This window comes from Megachile rotundata, chromosome 5 (genome assembly GCF_050947335.1).
Source record: "Megachile rotundata isolate GNS110a chromosome 5, iyMegRotu1, whole genome shotgun sequence".
Lineage (NCBI taxonomy): Eukaryota > Metazoa > Arthropoda > Insecta > Hymenoptera > Megachilidae > Megachile > Megachile rotundata.
The window spans coordinates 12,280,801-12,307,590 of record NC_134987.1 but is presented as its reverse complement, the minus strand read 5'-3'; the positions used below and the strand labels follow the sequence as shown (position 1 = coordinate 12,307,590).

At 38.8% G+C, this 26,790-nt stretch overlaps 2 protein-coding genes across 7 annotated transcripts in view; both read left to right on the top strand.

Moving 5' to 3' along the window:
- The window catches only part of LOC100879222 (uncharacterized), a 39,209-nt gene extending 30,707 nt beyond the window's left edge, over nt 1–8,502 (top strand). The window contains exons 4-11 of one of the 5 annotated variants that reach the window (XR_013038287.1): nt 579–1,785; nt 2,282–3,591; nt 4,046–4,905; nt 5,432–5,657; nt 6,136–6,235; nt 6,307–6,343; nt 6,826–7,182; nt 7,604–8,502. Coding sequence is in view for 4 of the 5 variants with exons in the window: in XM_076532141.1 (XP_076388256.1) it covers nt 579–1,785; nt 2,282–3,591; nt 4,046–4,905; nt 5,432–5,657; nt 6,136–6,235; nt 6,307–6,343; nt 6,826–7,116 (4,031 nt within the window). In the remaining variant the exon portion in view is untranslated. The other 4 variants (XM_076532142.1, XM_076532141.1, XM_076532143.1 and 1 more) reach the window with 4 other exon arrangements.
- A 513-nt stretch (nt 8,503–9,015) lies between these two features.
- Nucleotides 9,016–26,790, top strand: part of Fhos (Formin homology 2 domain containing) — a 284,475-nt gene continuing 266,700 nt past the window's right edge. For both annotated transcript variants that reach the window (XM_076532146.1, XM_076532145.1), the window contains exons 1-2: nt 9,016–9,361; nt 15,730–16,530. In XM_076532146.1, coding sequence (XP_076388261.1) covers nt 16,366–16,530 — 165 coding nt within the window. In that variant the 5' untranslated portion in view covers nt 9,016–9,361; nt 15,730–16,365. The remainder of the gene's footprint in view (nt 9,362–15,729; nt 16,531–26,790) is intronic.

Here is a 26,790-nt window from a genome sequence, read left to right as displayed (position 1 = left end):
TTCTGACAGATAAAGGAAAGTTCTCATCTGTTATTTTATTTAGTAACGCTTTGCTTTACTTTTGTTTAATTTAAGAACACTTTACTTTTTTACTGCACTGGATTCTATCAGAATTTATATTTATATTAGGATTTAGGGTTCTGGTAGTTTATGTAGAATATATATTCATACTTCATATTCATTAATTTAGGGTTTGTAGAAACATTAATAACAGGGACGATATATTGTGCATTATAATTCGTGATGCAAGTGCTATTCGATGAGATAGAATGTAATATATTGCCACAGTTCGAGACAGTAAATTCTATATAGTACATTGAATAGCTGCACCCACATATCACCTGCACATCAGACTATGCACTGTATTATCTACAAGTTTTATCATTCATCGAATATTTCATACCTAGTATTAATTGTACGTTGCATTGTATATAATTGTTTGTTTATGGCAATATAGCGAGAATGATTAAGTTAGACATTTAATATTATTACTTCACTTAACACAATTTAAGTAATATTATTTCATAACAACACTCAACTTCTTTTTATCATGTATTTAACGTAGAAAATGGTTGCAGGTGCCTCCGAATCCAGTTCGACGCCCATCTCCTCCAGATACGGCTCCACAGCAACCCCCAGGTTCCTCTCCACTCGAAGTAACGATCGAGTTCCCGCGGCCATAAGCTACTCCGGATCGGACAGGTTCCGAACTACAGGCAGTAAGCCCGTGCCGGCGAGCTCGAAGAAAGAGGACGTAACAAAACCTCCCGAGAAGGTTCCCGTTCAAGAATCATTCGCGTCCAAACCCGAAGAACTCGAAGTCGACAGACTTCAAGAAAGCGAGACGGTAACTGTGACGATGATCACCAGAGGCACTTCACCGAGTCCACCAGCCTCTTCCTCCTTCGTACGAAACAGAAGAGCAGACATAGGTATCGCGAATCAGAAGGAAGTAGCAAGGGTTCGGAAAAAAGAGTCGAAGGATCAGGAGGTTCAGTGCGAGAAAATGGAGGACTCTAGGTTCCTGCGATACGGAGGCGGTGGACGAATAGCGGGTGCTCCGTGGTCGACGTACATAGACAAATTTTCCTCTTCGAACCCGAGCGGAAGTCCCGCGTACGCGAGAGGATTCAACAGCGGTGGAGGAAACAGAGTGAACAGTTTCGCGTTCAGGTCGGAAAACGGAGCTTCGAGGAACGACGCCCTGAAGGTGTCTCCTAATTCTAGTCAAGAGATCAACAGGAACCAGAACGAGCAGGGTAAGGTGTTCGGTCTAGGCTTTTCGAAGGCTAATGGTGGACAGGAGAACTCTAGAAAGGACCAACCGGAGGGTAAATTGCCAAATACTTGCTCCGTTGGAAAGACCGAAGCCAAAGGTGGTCGTCTAGCGAGCCCGAAGACGTTCAACAACGATTGTTCGTCACAACAATCCGGTATTGCGAAGTCGCAAGAATCCAGGGAAAGCGTGTCCAAGGGAGAGGAGACGCAAAGTTCCAGAGAAAGTTCCGCCTCTAAGAGCGAGAGTTGCAATCAAAGAAGACCATCTATACCCAGGCTGGGTCGCACGCCGAAGAACGACGTTAAGATCGTCAGGTCTTCGTCGAGTTCGTCGACCAAGTCTGACGGACTTCGAGAAAGAAGGGGTTCCACGCCTAAGTCTGAGTCCAACTCGTTGTCTAAGCTGGACGAATCTTCCAGGATTGTTGAGGGGCACTGCAAAGAACAGAGTGAAACGCCGCCCCTGAAGAACGACAATGTTTCGCGCGGCAAAGACCCCTTTCAGAGGTAGCTGTTAATTTTTATTATACATAATTAGTTTGGTTCAAAGATTCCCGTTGGTGTTTACGTTTTGCTAAGTTTGATAGAATCTTGCAATGTATAGACTCTTCTAGTTTGTTCAAAATGGACAAAATAATCAAGATTATAATATATTCAAGTTACACTCATAAATGTCAGTATTCTTCCCTTTTTGAAAGTGTTAAAGATTTGAGGATTTGTATGTTTGAAACATTCATACTATTGCAATCAGATATAGTGTAAGCTACTTTGCATTAAACCTATAATAATGTACACTTAATTTTCTGAATAAAAATCACCGCAGGTTTCAAGCTTTAACAAAGTTGCAATGTAAGATAAGAAACTTGCGAATTAACCGATTTGGTACATTTAGCGTTAAGTGTCATTTCTCTTGAATGATCAGTCCACTTTGAACACACTGTAATTCCAGTTACATTATACCACCGTTTCATACGACAATTCTTCTGTTTTCATGAAACAATAGTTCATCCCAAAGTCGATCAACAACGCCCCAGTCCCGCAGTGGATCGTCAAAGAATCTCCCTCGTCAAATGACGCGAACGGACTCGTCAGACAGTTCCGCTGTAAATGTGCCAATTGGCAGATCGAAATCCTCGTCAGCCAGTTCGACGACGAGTCAGGGTGCAAAAATAAAGGCGACATCGACGCCTTCGTCGCCAGGGAAATCGTCGGTCGGTTCGAGCGCGTCCTCAGTGAATCTGAGACAAGGCGGTTCGCCGGATGCTCGTGGTAAACCACCTGTCCCGAAGAGCGACGCCGCATCCGCGTCCGCGTCCAAAAGCATCGTGCCAGTGAAATACGTGAACAAGGACTTTCGCAAGTCGACCCTGAACATGGAGAACGGTGACCCGTCGCGGTCCAAGTACAGCAGGAAAAAGAAGAGTAACCAACGAAGCGTGTCCGTCAGCTCTCAAGATTCGCAATCCGAACCGAATTCCGAACCGATTCGACAGGCTGTTCCCTCGGACTCTTCGAGTTCCGCAAAGTCGAACAGGTCGAGGCTGCGAATGCCGTCGAGTACGTCGAAGACGATCATGAAGAGCGACTCGACGAGCAATTCGTTCAGGCCCGAGAAATCAAGAAGCAGCTCGAAATCACCGTCCGCTAGAAGACAGAAAGAAGGAACATCGAGTTCCAGCAGCAACGAGTCGAACTCTTCGAATTCGTCGAGTAGCGAGGAGGATGACGAGAACCAGAGGAGATCCAGCTCCAGACGTCGTAGGAAACGATCATCCAAGTCACCGTTCTGCGACAAGAAGGGCAAAATGAGCGCCGGGTCGTCTAGGACCAGCGTGTTAGCTTCGTCCGCCGACGAGATGTCCTTGACCATGGACAAACCTCCGCGACCGCCGTCTAGTCCAAGATCCAGAAGCGATCGTTCAGGGAAAACAGAGGAAGCCAAGTCGTTTCTCATGAGAGCTCTCGCGCCAGTGACGAACCTCTTTAAGAATAAACATCAGGATTCCAGCGAGTCCGGTAAATCAGGTGGTTGGCTGGATTCCAACGAAGAGTGTACGGACGTAAAGAAGTCGGAACAGAGCGGTACGTCCTTGTCCAAAAGTCTATCGAAGAGCTTCAGCTTCACGAACTCGGAGAAGAACGACGACAGAAGACAACAGACCGGCGCTAGGATAAGACGCAATTACTCCGGGGAACAGCCTTGGTGGATGGATCCGAACTGCGACAACGTTCCTGAAGGCGTCGAAACAGGAAGCGTGTGTAACGACGACATTAGCCAAGAAACGACCGTCAGCGGTGCTTTACCTGACGATGGTGAGTCACCTTTAGCGTTTTTAGATTCGCGCATTTATAAATATCTGTGTTTTGATGTGAACGATAGTAAGCCACGTGCGCATTTCGTTTTAATGTGCCAATTTTATGGTTATTGGGAAAGTGGATAATAATATTACAATTTCGGAAGAAAGTATAGTATCTCTTTTAAGCAATGTTACAAGATTTAAATGTTTATGATAGAAATTGAAAAGTGGAAAAATTCCAATGTTAAAAGTCCCAAAATAGTTTCAATTTCTATTTCCAAAAGTTTTCAATGTCCCAAAGTCAAAAGTCGTCAACACTAAAATCCCAAAATACTTGCACCGCTTTTCCAGTGTTGATCGTTCATATTCTCTGACATCTCCCAAAAACAAAAACATATGCTTGTCATAAAAAAATTGAATACAACCCCAATCCGTCAGCACGAAATAACTTGCCATAACTGTGTTTACAGGAAAATTTAAATACAAAGTATGGAGACAAGAATCGGAGGAGCGAGTCTGGTGGTTAGATTCGAACGACAGTGTAGCGTCGGAGGACGCTAGGAAACAGTGCTCGACGATATCGCGACAGGAATCAGGGGAGAAATCGTGGTGGTTAGATTCCAACGATAGCGGGCCGTCGGATGAAACGAAGAAACAATCTTCCTCGGCAGCCTCGATGCACGACGCGAGAGACAGAGCACGTTGGTTAGATGGAAACGCCAGGCAAACCTCGGAGGAATCGAAAAAATCGTCGTGTTCGACAGGGTGGAGGCAAGAATCCGTTGAAAGAGCTTGTTGGAACGACGGTGTTCCGTCGGACGAATCGAAAAAGCCGTTCTCCTCTGCTTCTCCCGCACAGAAACGAGAATCTAGTCGTAGCAGCACCCGATCCAGCGATAAAAGAAGTCGGATCAAGCATCAGCAATCCGGAGAACGAGCTTGGTGGATGAGCGACGATCCCGATAACGTACCTGAAGGAATAGAAGTGATTCCAGTGGCCACAGACAGTGCTCGAAACACAAGCGACTATACGGACGAAGTGGACGACAGTCAATCTTTCGGGAGGATATTTAATAAAGTCAGACATATCGAGTCCGGAGAGAAACCGTGGTGGATGGACAGCTCGTCGAACGTTCCTGATGGGGTCGTTAAAATTCCGGTGGAAACTTCAAACAGCACGTCAGACTCGTCCGAGTCGTTCGAGAGAATCGATATTGGCGTTAACCCTGAACCTGAGATATACACCAAGAGAAGCCTTTCTAGATTCCCTATCGAGTTTCCGCCACCTCCGCCCGACGAGCCACTCGGGGATCGCGCCAGTCCCGAAGGGGTAAAGTGATCATATATCCTGCATTATTCATTTAATAGCCTCTAACTGACGATACGATGCCTCCATCCGATAATATCCGACGTGATAAATCTTTGAGTTCGCGTGCGAAGGGTGAGAAAATATAGCCGTTTGCTCGTTTTGATGAAGTGCTTGATTCCTGATTAATAACGATTACCTCGATGAGAACCTTAGGCTTCGTTATCGAATTACTCTGAACAATATTTATGGAGCTCTTTTCTTATCGTGGAAATAGCCAGTAATCTTGAAAACGATTTATTTTTTGGGACTATAAGTATTACGTATAGTTTTATTGATGACACAACAGGCATGTAGAGTAATTATGGTAAAATAGGGGGTGCATTAGGAATTGTTCTGTATGACAAGCAAAAGTTCATCTATTTTCTTGTTATATTAAGTAAGGTATTAAGTCACCCTAACAATTGAAACCTCAGTTCTAATAGTTGAACGAGATCAGTAAGAAATGTAAGTAAGTGATTTTTGCAGTAAAGGTACGTTCATTTGTCAGGTGGAAAATCCTCCCGATCCGCCAGACAATTACGGTGGACGCGACTCGCCTTACGACAACGTGCAGCCATCAGCACCCCGCAGATCGTCGCCAAGGAAACGACCGTCCACGTTACCGTTGTTCATCGGCGAGCACACCAACATCGATGACCTTTTGGGCGACACCACTAACCTCTGTCCCAGTCCTGTCTTGTCTCGCCTTCGCAAACGCGAATGCATCGAAGAGGGTGAGTTTGAGAATTTAACACGATTTACAATCGATCGTGTACGCGTTCGTGGCTGCTAGCCGATTTACCAGCTGCATCGAAATACGGTATCGGCTTTGAAATAGTTCGAAACCGGGTCTGTTAACGAGAGAATGGTGTCCCTTTGAAGAGAATCAATGGAATCGTTCCTTTCGGGAATTGCGGTATGCTGGACCGATGGGTGCTGAATCGTGGGAACACATACATACACATAGATTCGGAGTATTGAAAGGGGAGCGGGATTAGGGAACAGTTCGTACGAACAGATTTCAGCGATTGTAATTCTCTTGATGAAAGGAAATTTGGGTTACTGGGCGTTGAGAAATAACGAACCATAACCGTAGATCCCCACTAATTGCTACCACCCCTATGGAACCACTTAGAACACCGAATTAACGAGATACGTGCAGCCGTGGTTCCTTTACGCTGACACTTTAAATCGACTTTGTTATTCATGCAGATTCCAGCGAGGAGAGCTCGGAGTGCGAAGAGATCGATGCCACCCAAGTGATCATCCACGACAGCACACCCCAGACGCCGGTGATACAGCGACGACAGCGGTATGTTTCGTCTCGATAATGGAACTGAGACTTCATCGATGCTTGATTTATAATTGAACGATTTTCTTCAGGGACAACGAGAGACCACAACCCGATGGCTACATTCCGGTAAGTTACCAGCTTTTTACATTTCCATGCTTAGAGTACATGTCTCATTAACGTATTCAACTGCGTTCTGGTTAAGTGATAGGTCAAGTGCAAACCAAACAATTCACAAGCACTTCTATGTGCAGTGATGACTTCATAAAGATTTTAGACCTTCAATTTCCAGGTTTAAAAAATGTAGAAATACATTAAGATTATAATTGCGATTATGTCTACAGATAATTTGTTCACCCCATTCCGGGAATAAATATTATCTGTTTCCGCAGCAAATTAAATTATGCAGCAATTTTCTTTACAGTGGTATTTCATAAAAGTTTCATTACTTTAATAAAAAAAGCCGTGCGAACAAGCTGCAAGAAATAGCGAACGCGAAACAAATGACAAAACTTCCGCTTCCTTTCTACCTTACCAGTCGCGCGTTCCTCTGTTTTTGCTATTCGCCTGCAATTCTTTTCATGATCAGTAGCTGAAGGAAGGCTGTGTAGGTGGCACTGGATAGGACGGGGCACACTCGAAAAATGCCAGACGAACAAAGACGCGAAGAGGGGTTGGCGACATCAGGAGGAGTGGAAGTGCGCGCGACATTATTGTTTCTCATGAGGGATGTACGAAAGAGACCCTTCTCAGCTTCAGACTGCCTCCTCCTTTCTTTCCGTTTTGCACGCAAAGTGCTGTCAACAAAGACATCTTCTGCAGTCACTTCCACTCTGCTCGCAACTTTCCTCGCTTGCTTCGAACCAGACCGAATCTTCAATTATGTTTCATATTTGCTTTAATCAGTCTCGACGGGATCTTCGTACTATTGAACGGAGCTGGGAGGCAAAGAAGACAGGGAATGTTATGTAGGTCGTCAGACAAAATGCTAGAAGTTATTGTTAAAATATATTTAATTGGTATAAAATATTTGATGTTGAGATTGTTGGACAATCATCTGGAAAATTGGGAATTTGAGAGTTTGGAGATTTAATAATTTAGGGACTTGGAAATTTGGGTAGCTCGGAACTAGACTGTTTGAGAGTGTCGCATATTTATTAAGATAGCTTCTAAACAGTAAATAATGCGTCCTTTTATAATTACAAATAAATAAGATCACATTTATGAACAATGTCTGGTGCATTTGCATCAGCCATTTTTATTAGTTCGCACGCTGACAATACAACTCAAATGGTATATCTTGTACAGTGTACAAAAAAGTAATTTATATAGTAAAGACTAGAAAATAGTTCAACTCCAGTTAAGCACAATTATTCATAATATTCATAGAAAATTTATGACATCACATGGTACACGGAATAATCCCAAAATTGTCGATGAAGCAAGGGGATCAGCTTACTCGCAACGAACCCTTTGTGCTCCCGATTCCAAGTTGCCGAGTCACTGACAGTTTCCCAACACACCATAGAATTTTATCGCAACGCCGGCACCCTCCCGCACGAGCTACCTCCCATCACGTTTCTATGGGTCCAGCAGCCCCTTTTGTGAGCTTGTCACCCTCGCAGCGTCGAGGCAACAATAAGCACAGCCGCACTTATGGTTACGCTCTACGTGCTGCGCCAGCTGATTATTTTTTCACCGCACAATTACCATCCCTGCCGTTTCATTTGCCTCGACGTTCCCCATGGTGGCTCTACGGAACCTCCCTTCAAAGCTGGGCTGTGTTTCTCGGCAAACGTTTATCTTACGGAAAATCAAAAAAAGAAAAAACAGAGGACGAGGTAGAAATGGGCTCTGAGAAACAGGTCATTCGGACTGGCCGGATTTTGTTTGACGACAATATTGACCGGTTTCTGGTTGACCACAAGACCATCCATAAAGGTTTGGGTTCGTACATTTGTAATGGACCTCGTTGCTGGAAAATGCATGCTGTTTTCTAATTCCAACTGCAGACGCTTCTGAAATATTTAGTTGGTTCGCAGAGTTTAATTAGACACGTTTCCTGTAAATTTAATGAAGACTTGTTTGGAATATTTTTTCGTTTGATATAAATGAAGGATTATGAGAATAAACTGCCTGAAGTGAGAATAAATCTGAGAATAAATAAAGTTTGCAGTAATTGTAATAAGATATAATGTAATTCATACAGTAATTATAGTTTAAAAGAATAGATGAAATACTAATAAAAAAAATATGTAGTTACACAATGTGTCATAAAATGAAATAAAATATAAAATAGTAATAACACGTATAATACAATAATAGAATATTAATATAGTCATTTAATGAAACAGCAAAATCAACATCTAAGTTCAATACACATAAACTTTAATCTATTAAATCTCACACTTCAAGTTCAAGCTTCCAAGTCCAAATAATTAACTATTTGACTCATCTTCAACAACAGCCTCGAACTACAAAAATTACAAAAGATACATAACCAAGATTTTCTACAGTTTAAAATTTTTAAATTTCCCACCTTAAGTCCGCGAGTTCAACGCTACCAGTTATCATTTTTTTATCGCGTGTGCCAAACAGAGTTGCAGTTGGATTATTGCTATTATCGTTATCGCCGCACGATCACGTTTACAGCGGCGATAAAGAGCAGTTATAGTAATAAAGAGAGTAAATACATATTGTGTTTATTTATGCGACCGGGGTGCGCTTTGAATACGCGGCGAAGTAGGGAGGGGGTTGACCGCGTGGCGGAGCCACCGTCGCCTCGCCGGCGACAGGTGTCCGTGGCGCTCAGTGTCGCGGCGACCGCTCTGGAAGTAAGGCACGTTGCCGGTTCCGTGTCCTTTCGTTCGATCCTCTCGGTTTTCCTCTCTGTTTCACGGTTTCGCGTAGCTACGCTTCGCGTGGCCATCAGTGTGTGTTTTTCTAATGAGTGTCACGCGCGATCGCGGGCAACGGTGACGCGCGTTTCCGTGCGCGGGAAGCGCGCGTGTCGTTCGCGCTCCTTTGACGCGAGTTTTTGTCGCGCAGACTCCGATTCGTTCGCTGTACATACACATTCGCGTCCACGTTCTTGCAACGGAAAAATCGAGTACCTTCCAGCGGTGTCCGGACGCTGAATAATCGCAGGTAACACGAAAATTTAATGTTTTTATCGTACGTCTGAAAGTGACATTAAAGGGAACTGCCAACATCGTGGCCATGTTGTTACCGTTTTTTTGAACCACGTTTTTTTCACGTGTTACGAACAATCGATAATTACTGTATCGTAAGCATGACATTTTGGAGGACAAAACGACGGTTTGTATCTCGAGGCTTGGTCTTTGTATCGTGTTTTCTGTAACGTCATTCTCGGTTATGTAAAGTTCCATGTAAATTTGATGTTCGATTAATTATCGTGCTTCGATGAACGATGTGCGAATTCTGACACGTTGTGTAGACATCTTTTGACGTACATAGTTCGATTCCGTCGTTCCCGCGTTTGCCGTACAAATATTGGCGCTGGGAATCCAGTATCGACCGTACCTCTCCCGGCGACCTTGAAAATAGTCCAATCGCGCTCGCTCTCTTCTTATTTGGATATGGACCGCTTTCTATACAATGGCGCGAAGTTTTTTAAACTTTAAACCTGCGGATCTGTGTTATTACGTGACGTATTTTGATTAATAGAATTGTTTACTTAAGGACTGTGTTTAGGTTCTACTTTTGCAGGTATATAATTTTAATTACAGTATCTTGAGTGATGCTGAATATTTTCTAACAACTTATTATTAATTTGACTTATTATTATTTATTAACTTATTGTTCTTTATTAACTTAATTGGACTTAATGGAGATTTGATGTAATTTAATAGATCTTACCTAACCTTATAGGAATAGACCCAACTTAATCAGGATTACATTTAATTCAATCAAGCTTAATTTAATATAGGTTCCTAATTGGCTGTAATCATTTTTGGTACTTCCTCCTAATTACAACATCCTAATTTAATCCTAAATCTGTTTCTAACTTAGCACTAAGTTAGTCAAGCTCTAATTTAATCAAACCTAGTCTAATTTAATATAGATAGGTAATGCAAAATTCAGATATTCTCGACCACCTAACCTAACATGTCTTAACCTAGTATGGGTACCTTCATCTTTGGTATATTAAACCTAATCCATATCATGATTTTCCGGATACTGTATAGATGTCAGGATATATAAAATGTATGAATATAGAAGTGTATTAAAATAAGGATATAGAAATAATAGGAACAAAAACATATAGGTACATGCTGATATAAAGATCTGTAAATATCATGTATAAATCTATAGATCTAGGGATGTAGACATGGGAGTAGAGATATCTGGGTATATAGGGATCTGGGATGTACAGATATGGGAATATGGGTACCTGGAGATATAGGGATACAGGTATAAGAATTTATGGATACAGGAATTTGGGGTAAAGGCATTTGAAGGAAATATGGGGATCTATGTAGATATTTAGAGTCATAGTGATCTGCAAACATGGAAATTTGGGATATAGGACAATGCAAATATAGAAATTTCAAAATATAGAGATCTGGACATAGATATCTGGAGGTATTTATGAATATGGGTATCTGGGGATATGAAGACTTAATGCAGAAATCTTAGGATGTGGGGAACCAAAGATATATGGTTTTGGGGATTTGGGAACCTAAGGCTATAATGATGTAGAGGTGTAAGGGTCTAGAGGTATAAATATACAGGAACATGAGAATATACAGAAAGCAGCTGAATATAAGAAAATTTAGGAATATTCAAAAATAATGATATAGAGGTATAGAGGATCCATATAGAGGATCTATAGATGCAGAGATATAAAACTTTAGAAATCCCAAGTGATCGGAAAATGTAGAAACTCCCGACCTTGATACTTCTATTATTAATATAACTAGAAAAGTATAGCATGAATCAGTCCACGTGTTAACCTAACATCCACTCATTCCACTACCACAAATGTAAAAGTGAATTCGATGCGTATCCGTTAATTCAAAAAGCGCAAAGTAAACGTAATTAAAACGTGCGTATGCACATGGTCATGTTCACCGCGGCAGTTAACGCGTTCAGACGTGGACGTAGTTTGGAAAACTTGATCCGTAAAATAATGGAATCGTGCGAAAACATTGGTCCACGTTGGATTTGTTGATTCAGACGAGTTTGGAAATCCTCTTGGGCACGATCTTACCTTACGATCGCATCTTGATCGTGAATCTTTCGTCGACTACAGGCACGATTACATTCGTGGCATGGCGCAGACTCGTTTTCCCTTCTATCTCCCTCCCCCTCATTTCCCTCCTTCCTTCTCGCAGTTTTCTTCTTTCTCTTTCACCTTTTCTGTCTCTTACCTTCGGCTCTTTCTTTATCGCTCTTTCGTTCTTGTTCACCGTTTCTCTCTTTATCCTCGTCTCTTTCCTCCCTTTTTCTCGGCGCTGCTCCATCGAGCCGGTTCGCAGAGGAGCTAGCCCGTGCAACGGCCAAGAACAATGCGAATTCGAGAGGATGACGAGACGGGTTGGCATGCGTTGATAATTGACACTTTGTAAATTCATTCCACTCGAACGACGATTTTCTCGCGATTCCGCGATTCGAGCGTGCTGCTTTTAGCCGGACGCGAAACACGATAACTGGAGAACCCGATATTGTTTCCTCTTCTACGGAGCTGATTGAATATAACCGTTTCATTTGATATTATTTTAGCGGTACTTATACAGGGTGTTTCATAAATGTATTCTAACCTATATCTTTAAAATGGAGGAAGATAGGGTAGCTTCATTACATGAAATGGAGTACCATGTGAGTGAACATTGGTTTCAAATATTTTGAGGGTTTAGACAACTCCAGAAATAATAAATTAGAGTCAGACATTGCTATGTCTAGTTAGTGTTCGACTCTTGATAAATTTCACAAAAATGTTATCTCCAAAAAATTTTGGACTATGCATTTATAATATTCTTATACATAGTCGGAACTTCTCTTTTACTGTAATTATAAATCTGTCATTAATATAACAAATTTTTAAAGTTAACTTCGTCTGACTAAATCTTTGATTTGACGATTATTTTCATTTTTTTCAATTGTAATACATATTTCGTTCTAGGTTGATTGTTCACAATATCTTCGTCCACAAATATTTATACAGGCAATAAATATTAGTACGTAAAAATATTTTAAATAATATAAATATTCTATCTTGCATAAAAAATGTATAGTTTATAATGCACTTTATTTATAAAATATTTTTTTTAAGTATCTTTTTTCAGTATGTTTTGAAGAATTGATTCAAGTAGAAAGATATGAGTTTTCATTTAAAAAAAGTGGAGATGACCTTGAAATGTTTGAAACTCACTTCCGGAACACGTGTGATACTCCATTTGACTTCATTTACTTTTAAAGTTACAGTTTAACCCAATTGCGAGAGACACCTTGGATATTTATGTTTCGGAATTAATAAATTATAATAAGTACTTTTAAACAGCTCAATTTACACTTGTAATAAGCGTTAGAAGTATAATGCTGGAATTTACACTTATGTGCCTTAATTACGATAAGTGTAAATATTTCTATTTACATTTATAGCGTAATTAAGCTTGATATTTTGAAACATTTTCAAATTCAATTGTCTTATACATAATAGTCGATGCCGAGAAAGTTTATCTTCTTGACCTACTTTCCGTGAGGAATTATCTCTCCTTCAGTTTGATAATGAAACACCGATGCATATCTCAACGTATTGAATTTTGGAAGTTATAAAAAAGCAGAGTCTTATAACTTTAGAATTTTTAAGCTTTAATTTGCAAAAATTAAATATTTTAGTATTTTGAATGCCAAAATTGAGAAATCTTAGAATTGCAAAGGTAAAATGTTCCGAATTCTTGAAGTTCAAAGTGCAAAAATTCTAAGACCCGAAATTTAACAATTTTAAAATCCTTAAGTCCCAAAATGTTAAAATTTGAAAACTCCTAAACCTCAAATTCTCAAAACTTCAAACCTACTAAGTTTCTAATTCTTTAAATTTCAAAATTCCCAAACCCCAAATTCTCGAACCATTAATACTTGAAATCCTAAAAATTCCAAAGTTCTAAACTTTCAAAACCCCGAATTCTCTGAATGCTAAATTGCCAAAGCCCTAAATTCTCCAAATCTTAAAATTCCTAAACCTCAACTTCTGAAACTTGAATTCTTAAAATTCCAATCTTTCTCAACCCCAAATTCCTAAAACCCCAAATTCTCAAAATTCCAATCTTCCTCAACCCTAAACTCCTAAAACCCCAAATTCTCCAAATCCTAAAATTCCTAAATTTCAACCTCTCAAAATTCCAACCTTCTAAAACTTAAATTCTTAAAATTCCAATCTTCCTCCACCCCAAACCTTCAAAACCCCAAATTCTTCCAATCCCAATATTCCAATCCACAGTCACTCCCAAAAGTACCTCTCCTCCATCCACTAACAAGTAACACCCTTTTCATCAACAAACAAATCACCGACCCCAAAAACTAATCCACAATATTCCAAATATCATGACCTTCATATTCCTCAAGTACTCCAAAGATATTCGTTAACAAGCACACAACTTCCTCAAACTTGATCATCCAACCCATAACATATTTACTTTTGGGGAGTACCCGCTTTCTGCGTTGGGGTTCATAAAACCCGGTTCTTATGGTTCAGGCGTTCGTAACCTTGACGATAAATGAAAACAACTTCTTCCGATCCTTGGAGTTTCGGTCGACAGGCCAACAGAGACGAGTGAAAGGAAAATCTAAAGGTCGTCGACCGACTGAAAACGACGTGGTTTCTTATTCACATGGACTCTCTCGGAGTCAGAGGTTGTTACGGTTCCAACAATGTCACTTTCACGCGTACATATTAAAATATCGAGTACCGTTTACATCGTTGCTCCTCGTTCTATCATTCTCATCTTAACGAGACCTGTGCAACGAAATTTAACATTTATTAGCTTCATTTATATCAAATGGCGAATTTCGAAACGTGGAACGTTTGACGTGATTTGATTACTTTAAGGTATTGGTTAATTATGGCTAATATGTTGGTTAATTTAGGCCGATTATGATGCTTGAGAATATACCTATATACATATTGATATTATTAATTTTTAAATATTGCAAGAAACTGATCTGGTTTGTTGTAATTCTATTACTAGTTGTAACTTGAATTTAAAGTATATGATTAGTGTCATTGATTTTTATTGATATTGATACTAGTTAGTATAATTTGGTTTAACAATTTACACATTACACATAAAATATATTATTACACATTTTTTGTTATTTTTATGTAATTACTCCACATGCTTTGGTAAATTTAAATATATTTATTCCCCAAGTTTTGCTATATTTAAATATGTTTGTACTTCATGCTTTCACATATTTAAACATAATTATTCCTCAAGTTTTGCTATATTTAAATATGTTTGTACTTCAAGCTTTGACATATTTAAACATATTTATTCCTCAAGTTTTGCTGTATTTAAATATGTTTGTACTTCAAGCTTTGACATATTTAAACATATTTATTCCTCAAGTTTTGCTGTATTTAAATATGTTTGTACTTCAAGCTTTGACATATTTAAACATATTTATTTCTCAAGTTTTGCTATACTTAAATATATTTGTACTTCAAGCTTTGTCATATTTAAACATGTTTGTTCTTCAAGTTTTGTTAATTCTTCAAATATATTTGTTCTTCAAAATTCGCTACATTTAAATTATTACACGAATATGCTGCAAATTTCTTGCAGGAATATAATGGCACAGATTAACACAAACCCTCATTCGATTAATATGGCAGCCATAAAGCATCTTCAGGGGTGAAATTTCATCCGTGTGTCTTTAAGGGTTAGATGATTTCAAGTTACAGCTAGTGGTCGATTTCGAATGATGACATAAAAGTACCTTCAAACTGAATGAATTCAGAAAATGAATATGTATATAATTATACTGGATACTTTATAATATTAAAGCTCATTTTCTATCACAAATTATGCTTGTTTTAGATCATCTTAGATTTCAGGTTTTCTGATTAGACCGGTTAATCAAGGTCTTACTAGGTGATATCGATATCAGTAAATATCGATTATAGTGAAATATTGCCGACAATTTACACCGATCATTAACATATTAGACCATTTAAATTTATCTATTCTCGTTAAAACTTCAACTTCTACTTATGAATTTATTTCATAAATTACTATATAAATTTAATCGTTATTTCAAATTAGATTAAACTTGGCAAACAAGTTCTGATAATGAAGAATTTTAAACAAAAACGATAAAGTCCGATTTAGCGATACTCGATGTTATCGATAAGTAGCAATGCTCGATACGCCCCCAGACCTAACTGCGCTTTCAAATCACGCGAAACTTTCCGTTTCGAAATCGTCCATCCACAAGAATCCAGTAACCTCTTTCGTCGACGAATGAACTGACGATTGTAAACCAATTTCCAGATACGCAAACCGAAATTCGATCGATCGATGGAAGAGCGCGAAAAACTACGAAGACGAAACATCGGCGTTTCCCTTTCTCGTCACGCACCTCCGTCGACGCTCTGACGAAAATAAATCGGCAGCTTTTCACGCTCGTTCCCCTGTCCCTCTCTTTCTCTCATTCACACAGAAAACGAACGACGGAAACGTACCGGCGGAGAAAGAGAATATCGGTTCACCGCGATCAAGGTATTCACGTGAGCCTCTGTGTTCCGTCGTGAGGGCCGGTAGACGCGAATGGAACGCGAAGAGGAAGAAAGAGGCGAGGGTAAAAAGGGAAGGAACGTGAAACCGTGAGGCGAGAAAGAGAGGCACAGGAGCCTCAGCTCGGAGGTTCGTTTTCTCGGTTGTAACCGGCAAACTCGAATGAAAATAAATCGGCGCTACGACGAACTGGTTCGTGCGTTCGCGTAAAGCGGTCGTGCGGCCCGGCGAGTGCCCGCGAGCGTGAAACACGCTCGTCCGGTGTGTCGTTGTTGTTGGTGTGTGCGTGTCACTGTGTGTGTGCCGCCTTATTCGGATCGACGAAAGGAAATAAAAAGGCTTATATCGGACAACAATCGGCCATAAACGGCCGAGAAACAGACGACCGGCGAGATGTCTCTGACGTGCCGAGTTCAGTACCTGAATGACGTCGATCCGTTCGCTTATGCGAGCTCCTATCCGGAGCCACCTAGACCTCCTGTGCACACCTTCAGCGCGACCTTGCCACTAATTAACCAGCTCGCAGCGGTGCATCGACTTCTTCGGGCGCCTCACAGGGTGAGTCTTACTCTATCTCTCCTTCTACTTTGCTTTAATTCATCGGTTATCAACCGATCGTCATTAATCCTGTATCGAGTACTATGTAGCGAAAGCATAACTCGTTGCACTTTTTATACAAGGTTAATTATACTCCTCTATCTTTTATCTATTATAGTACTCCTTCTTATTTAACTTTGCTTTAATATCTGCCTCTATCTATCTTTGCTTTCATTTCTGTTACCTATCTATCTATCTATACCTTTTAACTTTCAGTTACCTATTAACACGGATGTTAACTTCTAGTTCTGTATCAATATTTTTGTTTAACTTTTTGTCTAATGTCTGACTTTGTTTAACTATTGGTTTAATTATGATTTCATTTTTTTTTTGTAATATCACCTTTATTCAATTTTTGGTTTATTACCTGTATCTTTAATGAACTATTGGTTCGATATCTGTCTTTATTGAATTTTTGGTTCAATATTTATTTTTAACTTTTCGTTCAATACCTCTTTTTGTTTAACTTTCACTGTAATATCCATGATTCCTATTTTTTGTATGATGCACATGTCTTTATTTAATTTTTGGTTGAATACCTATATCTTTATTGAACTATTGGTTCTGTCTTTATTGGTAATTGTCTTTATTGAATTTTTGATCTGATTGACATTTTTTCAACTGTTAAATTAATATTTATGTTTTTGTTTAATTTTTAATGCAATATCTATGACTGTGCTTAACTTTTGATTTCATACCTGTTTTCATTTAAAATTTAGTCCAGTATCTGTTTCTATTTAGTTTTTGTTTTTATATCTACATTTTAATTTAATATTATCTGTCTTTTCATTCAACATATAGCTTGATACCTATGTTTTTGCGTAATTTTTAATGCAATATCTATGTTTCTATTTGACTTTTAATATAACGTCTATATTTGCACATCTTGTTTGCATAAAAAATCTTGGATATTCGAGAGCTTATGGATTAACATTATTTGAAAGAATCGTAACTCATGATTGAACCATAACTCACGACTCCTTCAATAAACGACATACGAATAGAAACGAGAAGAATGCAGCGTATTTGAACAAATGTTCCTTCATGTTGGAAAAATATACCACACGTGCTTGTTTAATAATGCAAGCAAATAGCCCCGTAAGACGCCGTTTCGGAACCTCAATTTTTCTTACCGTAAGACATGATTCTCGTTTAACTTCAAGATCACAGAAACTGTTCTCGCAAGGGATAGAATTCCCTTTTTTACCTGGCCTTATTTCACGTTTCGTCGTAACGCATCGTACCAGGGAAACGTATTTCGATTCGTGAACAAAAGGGAACGAAATGGCGGAGGATGAATTTTCTTCCGTTCGTATTAATATTTATGAAATCCGGTTCGATACGAGTCGCATAATTTATGCATAAAAATGTCGAATAATGCGTATCGACCTTGCTACGGAACCACCACGGCGGAATATTCAAATTAACTTTTTCTTTGGCAAACGCGAACTTAACGAGAAAGTACCGAGGGTATTCCGTTGAAAGCTACGTCGACTTCTATTGTCGTTTCGAGCGTAATAACTAGACGGTTACGTTTTTTCCGTCGTCAGATTATATTCTTTCATATTTCAGCCGGACGACACGGAATGCATCACGCTCGATTTTATCGCTTCACGTTTCCGTGGAATGGTACCCTTTCTGTCGACCTGAAACACGTTACCCTTTTTTAATCTCTTTATCGATGTGCCTCGTAATTTCACATCTTAACTACCTGCGCTCTTGTGAAACGTTGTTGACGCAATAGATTGCAGGCGATGTTTCTATAATTTAGTACGTGTGCGAACGTTGCTTATCATGGTTGATATGAAATCACTTCTCTTTACACCCTGATCTCTTTAATATGTGGTGTTTAATCTAACTCTGTGTCGTGTGAAGTGGAAGAAACGGGATAAATTAAATGATCTTTTTACATGATATATGCACTAAGACTTCTATAATAAGTTAATGAAACTTTCAGGAAAAGTACGAAGAACTATTAAATTAAAGTTACTTTAATTCTGTATTATATTCCGAAAGATGTATGAATCCTTAAAGATTTATGTTACAAAACATTTTACACTCTGTGTCACTTATACAGATTTATGTAGTTATATAACTATTTATGTACAACATGAATTAAGCATAATAATGTAATTGTTTTTAATTCGATGTAGAAAATACTTGAATAAAACAATATTGCATATATTCAAATGGCAGTTAAATGTGTCATGCATTCCCTTTGCTATCCAGTAGGACGAGTGCGCATGCGTGATACGTGTGCGCATGCGTAACACGTGTGAGAAAGGGGTGATCCTCAGGAGTATTTATTACATTTTTATTTATCGAGTTGTGTAGATATACATTGTACCAATATAAAACTAATCGAAAATACTCTTTTATTTTATCAAATGTGGTAATAAATTGAAGGTATCATTAAAAGTATCGTCGTATTATGAAGGTATATTAAAATCGTCATATTAGAATGAAAGTATCGTTCTACTAAAATAAAGGTATCGTAAGTTCAAGGAAATATAATATTATTGATTTACAATTGAGTAAAGTCTCTTAATGCAGAAAATTGAGAATTATAGATGGAAGTAGCTAGATGTAACTCGAATCCGGTAGCTCGCATTTATTTGTAGTTAGTGGGAGGTATGAAACTCGAATTCGAAATAGATGGATGACTAATGAATGAATAACAATTACTAATGAACGCTCATGCCTATTCACGAGCATACGTGAAGAGTGTGTGCGTGGAGTTTACGCAAAGCACGTTCGAGCGATCGAATGAATGAAACACGTAACAGCTATGCAACAAACCTAACTGCTCACGATCGGCTCGGGAAGAAAGCGAATCCCTGGATCCATACGATCGTAGCCATTAGCGAATATAGTTACTCTGGCATGGAATTTATGATCTCTCCATCTGCTGATCGTGTCGTAATAGGCGTAGTATATTTCTGCATTGGCGGGGTTCTTAATAACATCGATCCGTAATAGTTAGACGGTCGGGAGACTTCGAGAAGAATGCAACTTCGATATCGGCGAACCGCTAATAGCAAATTTTGAAGAATTGCTCGGCCCGAGGTGAACTTCGATTAAGAGTTCCATGATTTTCCCGTCCGTATTAATTCATTGAACGTCCTATCATACGTCTGAAGTAATTCCTACAGCTATTTTAAATCATCTATTAGATCCGTCTCTCAAGGTTATTTAAACGAGGAGTTGGACAATAGTCTCTGTATGGCTTTAGATTAATGCATCATGTAGGAACACAGTGCATTGTAATTAAATTTTTGCATATTCGTATACTTCAAGTTATTCTTCTAATTTGTCTTATCTCCATATCAATTACCTAATTATCATTATAAACTCACAGCGTTCAAACTGTAACGTTATCTTAGACTTCATTCGAATATCAGAATATCGCTTCGATCTTAATAATCATACTTGTGCGTCATGTAACTATTTGACGATAAAGGTTCTACTAGAAGTAGGGTCGAAACCCGTCCCTAAGGGTTATTCGATCGAATTAAGATGGCTTTCCGTAGAGCCGTGACACCTTTCCAGTGGCCTGCTTTGACAGGCAATCGCTCGGTTCATTCAGCCAATCGCATGTTCAAAGAGGCACGTGCATACGTATAACAGTTGTGTAGAGCGACAAAAGGGACTCGGCTAGAGTAAAATAGAACGACAGAGGGAGATAAAGAGTATACGAGCGAGAAAAGAGAGACAGGTCACACGATACGAGCGCAGAAGCGCAACGGGCATGCACGTGGTTCCTTTGTTCGTGGCACCGTTTCTGGAACAGCCCTTCGGCCGCAACTATTCTCATGGAGGCCTGCTGTATGTACACGGTTAAATGCACGATTACTGCAGTGTCGCTGAAACCTCGGCCGACCACCTTCGTGACTGCACCACTTTGACCCAATTGCGTCGACGCGGTGCAGCCTGTCGCAACGTTTCGCGACGCCTGAAACAGCCCTGCTCTATCTTTCTTCCGCCTCTAAGTCTATCGGTAAATGTATCGGTAGTTTCATATTTTACAATATTGACGATTTTCGTTTGATAGTAGGTAAATTTTGTTTTGATATTAGGTACATACTGATGGATATTGTTAGTATACTAGATACATAGATATCAAACGTCAGGCTCATGGGACGGTGTGTATTTGTCTGTTTGTACCACGTGGATCACACTTTTGTGTCTTCTAACTTAGAATGTTCAAGGGAGACACATACAATTCTACATATAGTAGTACACAGTTCTGGTCCTTTACATTTCTCAATTTCTTTCACCTACTCTTTAATTTACGAAATAGATCAAGAAAAGGGTTTTCAATAAAATATATCACAGCAGTGCAGAGCGACAAATTTTTCATTTATTATAAACAGTAAATAAATGAAAATATATGTATTCTATTTATCCGAATTATTTATAAGACTTAAGTCAAATGTGATATTGAGCCACACTCGATGTAGTGCAAAGGGCTAGTACTTGTATTTATTTTAGTCAATGTTTCTTGTTCTTATTTCACCATAACGAGGCAATCGAAGGAACAGTACGAAACAAGAGAATATCACGATGCGGTTAATTTTAAAGTCGTTTCGGACGATGGTCACCGCTTCTGAAAGCGTTTCGAACGTTCCGCAAGATGCTGGTCGGTTCTCTTTGGACCCTCCTTCGGCAGTTCGCCGACATAACGGGACCGGGAAGCGTTGCTCTCTTGGAAAAGGAATAAAAAGTACGTTTATGGTCTTGGCATTATATACCTATAGGTACCGTGTGCCGGTGTACCGGTTATCTTGCGAACACTGGTAGGTTCTTTCCGTGTAACGCTTTTACCTGTCCTTTGCTGTGGTTAAATTCGGCCTCGCCCTTTCGAAAGGTATCCTTCACGCAGCTTCCCGATGCGTTTCGTGCGGGACCGGTTCGATCGGGACTGCAAAAAAATAACAACAATTTACGATTTGATCGAGAGGAAGTTTTTTCAACGGTTTCGAATCGCGTTTTACATCGCGGAAAAAGGACCAGGACCAGCTGTTCCTTGAAAAACGATGCTTCCTCGAAGTCGGGTCCGTTAAATCTGCGCATTTAAGAGACTATTTGTTACTTTGTGGATTTAAAAAATTATACATTTTTAGATGTTTTTATTATTTTTAAATTCTCAAGTATTGTAATTTTCTAAGTTCTCCAAACTCGCAAAGTTAGAAACTTGAAAGTGTAATTATTTGCTAATATAACGAAAGTCCAGTACTTAAATCCGCACGAATGTAATAGAACATTTCACATGTACTTTCTATAATTCAATAAATAGCTCATTATATCTCTCACAGAAAAGTATCTTTTTTCTGTTAAGTCACATCTTGATTTCGTAAACATCTGGAACGAAACTGTAATATATTTCACGTGTGCAAATAGAAAGGAAGATTTATGGCTGGAAATTATAGCTATGAGACAAACCGATCCAATAGGTTAAGTATTTCATAAATTGGCGGACCATGACGAGAATCCGTGTACTGATGTCAACCCATGAGTTGGCGCATCGACTTGAAGTAACAGAAGCTCACTGTGAATACTTCCAGTTACATTTTGGCAAATAAGAATAATGACAATAACAACTGCTGAACTCAAGTAGCACTATCTCCCTCTCGAGACCTGTTTGCCTGTTATTGTTTTTCGCCTAATTGGCGACCGCGAGAGCCAATACCGCCGAAAATACGTGTGAGGTGTCCATTTTTCTATTCTGACCAATTGTAGTAGCTCTTCTGAACACCTCAGCCTCTTCACGCGCCAGCTCGTGGGTTGACATCTTTCTCTACCAATCTATCGTGATTTAATTTATTACGCGGTTTAAAAATGTTTCGAATAAATAAAATATTCTTTCAATTAATTGCATCACGCTGATTCCATTTACAAAACTTCGAAATTTTGTTCCTTGATTTAGCGATTAAGACTCTTATTTTAATTTTATATGCGTCGAAGCAACAGCAAGATGTCTGACGAACATTCACTGACAAGAAAAAGAGTATCTTGCGAAAAATTCTGTATCGTTGACGTCTCACCTCAGTCTCCAACTCATGGGTTGACATCGGTACACGAAATTTTTGCAACAGTCTTTTGCATTCTTCTGTTTCACAAAAATCCCTTTTACCCTTACGCATCCTGTCGCGTGTGCGTTAAAGCAGTGCCCCGAATACACGTGTGCTCAGAAGCTGGAATTTATAGCGTGCATTCTCACGAATTTATTCGTCGGAAAATGTAACGAGACGCGGAACCGAATTTACTCTCGCGTTCGGGCGTGACATTTTTCCTTTTATCTTTTTTCCTTTTACGCGAAACGATAAATATTATAATGTACGAGCGAACGATTACATCGCTTGTTTGAAAAGCTGCTGCATCATTCCGCTTTCACCGTGATCGACGCGTTGACTTTTATCGTCCCAATAGTTCGATCGACCCGCTGATAATAATTGCGACCGCTTTAACGATGGAAAAGAGCTTATCGTTCGTTTCGCGATCGCTATGGTCACGATATCTATGACGAACTCTTATATAAGTTTGTGGATCAAATATTTATTTACGTGCTAAATCAAATGTTTTATTTTATGTTTGGATATTCTTTGCACAAACGTACTTCTTTCTCATTATCGCATTAGGGTGTTTGTTTAGCACTTTTTGATTGAGTGGAGTGAATCGAGTGAGACGGATTGTTTTTATGATTGTTTTTAGTTTGATAAGAGAAGTTGAGTGGTGTGGATGTGTTGAGGATGATTAATGCGAATTGTTTGTTTGGGATTTTGGGAATTTGGAAATTGGGTTTTGCAAAGTTGAGGATTTGGAAATTTGGAAATTGGGGGTCTAGGGTTCAGGTCTGTTGGGAATTTGGGGGATTTGGAATTTGGAGAATTTGGAATTTGGGGAATTTGGAATTTGGGGGATTTGGAATTTGGAGAATTTAGAATTTGGGGAATTTGGAATTTGTGGAATTTCGAATTTGGAGGATTTGAAATTTGGGGAATTTGGAATTTGGGGGATTTGGAATTTGGGGGATTTGGAATTTGGGGAATTTGGAATTTGTGGAATTTCGAATTTGGGGAATTTAAAATTTGGGGGATTTGGAATTTAGGGATTTTGGAATTTGGGGAATTTGGTAATTTGGTAATTTGGTAATTTGGTAATTTGGTAATATAGGAATTTAATGATTCGATCATTCGAAATTTTGCAAATTAGAAAATTTGGGGATTTGAGTATTTGAAGATTCTTAGACTTGAAAATCTAAAGTTTAGTACTCTGAAAATTTAGTACCTCAGAAATTTTAGATCCAAAAACTTCAGAAACTCAATATTAAAAAAAATTATTAAAAGCATACATCATCCGCATATACTAACATGAAAATTTATGCTTCCCACAACGAATAACATCAAATATTTATCTAAAATGATATCCCAAAAATGAACTCTTCCGGAACGAAATGATCAGAGAATATGCAGAAATAGACGCGTTCTTTATATTCTAACTTTACCGTTTCCTTTCGCAATGTAAACGTAGCTTTGGAGTTACGGTTGCTAAAATACGTGCTATCTCGAGTGGTTCAAGACGAGCGGATCTCGTATCCGCGATGATCGGCGCTTTTCAAGCGGCACGGCGCTGAGACCAGTTATCCGCGTGTTACATAACATCACAATTAGATCGTGCGTTAAGCGGCACCGCATTCCAGCGCTTAGCGGCGCGAATACGCGCGTGAAACGCGGTCACGAAACGCCGTTCGATTTTATGCCAAATAGAGCTGTGATAGGCAGATTAACCCTTCTACCGATTTATTTCTTCAGAGTTTTGCCTGTGGATTATATTTTACTTTTGAGATGCTCTTCATTCGGGACTTCTGAAACATCTATAGTGCTCACTTGGTGAGGATCATCACTTGGTTAGGTTAGGTTAGGTTAGGTACTCAGTCACGTTAAAATTCATTGTTTTAAAAAAATTTTTTGCAGTAGCTAGATTTTCTCTTTCTTTCGAAATTCATTATTCTGACAATAGTTCAAGAGTACCATTGTATATATGTATTCATATATGAATATGAATATGAATAGATAGAATATATTTATATTATATATCAATATACACTAGCATATGAATACATGTATGAATACGTACATATGTAAATACATATACACATGAATACATATATGAATACGTACATATGTAAATACATATGTACATAAATACATATATGAATACATATATGAATACATACATGAATACATACATGAATACATACATGAATACATACATGAATACCCACATCCCAAAAATATTACAAAAATGTATGTCCCTCATGTATGTCCACATATGAATATAAACACACATTACACATCATAAATATTATCATACATAACATATGAACCTAATATGTAACATATAAACCTAACACATTTTCATATAAGTACAAACAAAATGCGTTACAAAGTTGCCCTATCTGCCCCATTCTAGGGCAGTATGACCGAAATAGAGCATGTTCCCGTCCCAGTAAGATCAGTGCCGGCACACTGGCTACGAGCAATCCATATTTTTTTTCTCCTCTCTCTCTCTTACTGCATACCTATTGAATGGTAATGGAGAGTTACGATTGCGATTTATGGCGGCGTTATACTTGGGAGGCTGCGAAATTTTGGTTTTATGGCCGACCGGCTTATCTCACCGCACGGCAATGGACTGCGAAGTGCAGTGCCGGTGCCGTCGTGCCACCGAATAACGACACCAGAAAGAGACGTAAATCACCTCCTGGGGCATCGGGCCGACCGTCCCTGGGGATTCTGCTTTCGTTTCTTCCTCTTTTTTTGCTTTATTCTCTCACCTTTTTCCTTTACGCCACTGGACCTCTTGGGCGAATCTCTGACGCGGACGGGGACGAAATTTGTCGTTAAATAGAAATTAATTGACGGTGTAATTAAGGGATCGATAGCGGTGATCAGGGGCGAATTTAAAGGGGTCTATAGGAGTGTCTCTTGGGAATTTCAAAGTTTATTGTGTAAAATGGATGTCTAGATTGAGGAATATTTGGAAGCTTTTAATATTTTTCAGTTTCGAAATTTATAAGTATTGTAATTTCCTGATCCACGATTTTGGAAATTCTCAAATTCTAAAAATTTGGGTTTTGAGAAATTCTATAAATTCCAAATTTCTAAATCTTCCAAATCCTCCAGTTTTCTAATTTTCAAGTCATCGAATCCTCACATCCTCCAATTCTCAAATTTCCAAATTTCACAGATTCCGTTTAACAAAATTAAAAAATTTACAAATCCTAATTTTCCTAAATCTTCATATCCCCAAATTACCAAATTCTATAATTTTCGAATTTCTATCCACCAAATTTCTGAATCCCTAAATCCCCAAATTCGGAAATCCCCAAATTCCCAAATCTCTAAATCACTAAATCACCAAATCACCAAATTCCCCAATTCCCAAATCCCCAAATTCTGAAATCTCCAAATTCCCAAATTCCCAAATTCCCAAGACTCCGAATCCCAAAATCCCCGAATCACCAAATCCTTGAACCCCGAACTCTCAAATTTCTGTACTTTCAAACTCTCTAATCCCCAAATTTTCAACTCACAATTCCACCTTTACTGATCCACATAAGCCAGTATCTTTCCAAAAATTTCCATAATCTTCCTACGTATGATACAATAAGTTCATCCTTGACTTTCGAACCCCTCTTGTCAAAATAAATATCGTGACTTAGCGATTCACGCTTCAACGCTAAAACCAATATCGCACCTTCGATTTTATTTATGGAGCATCTGTTTGGTTAGTCCGTTTAGAATATCCGTGTGGATAATGTTTAGGAGGGTACGGTTAATGGATGAATAGTATTAGGCACGGTAATAAAGATTGATTCGGAGCAGAGATTGCGGAGACAATAAGATTAATCGGATCGGTTGATGGATCTTTAACACGGGTTAAACGCAACATTTCGTGGGGATTAATTGTTCAATGATGTTTTGGTCGAATCTAATTCTATTAGGGTAAATTGTACTAACTTTGACACTGCATTGATCATTCACTCTTTCCATTTTGTCTGTTAAATATTCAAAAAATTTGGGTACATATTCAATGTTATTTTTATACATATACCTACAGGTTACTTACACATATGTAGTTAGTTGCATATATGTAATATGGTTGTTATATTTATAAATTAAAATGGTTAATTTTTCTTGTAAAATAATGAAAATGTAA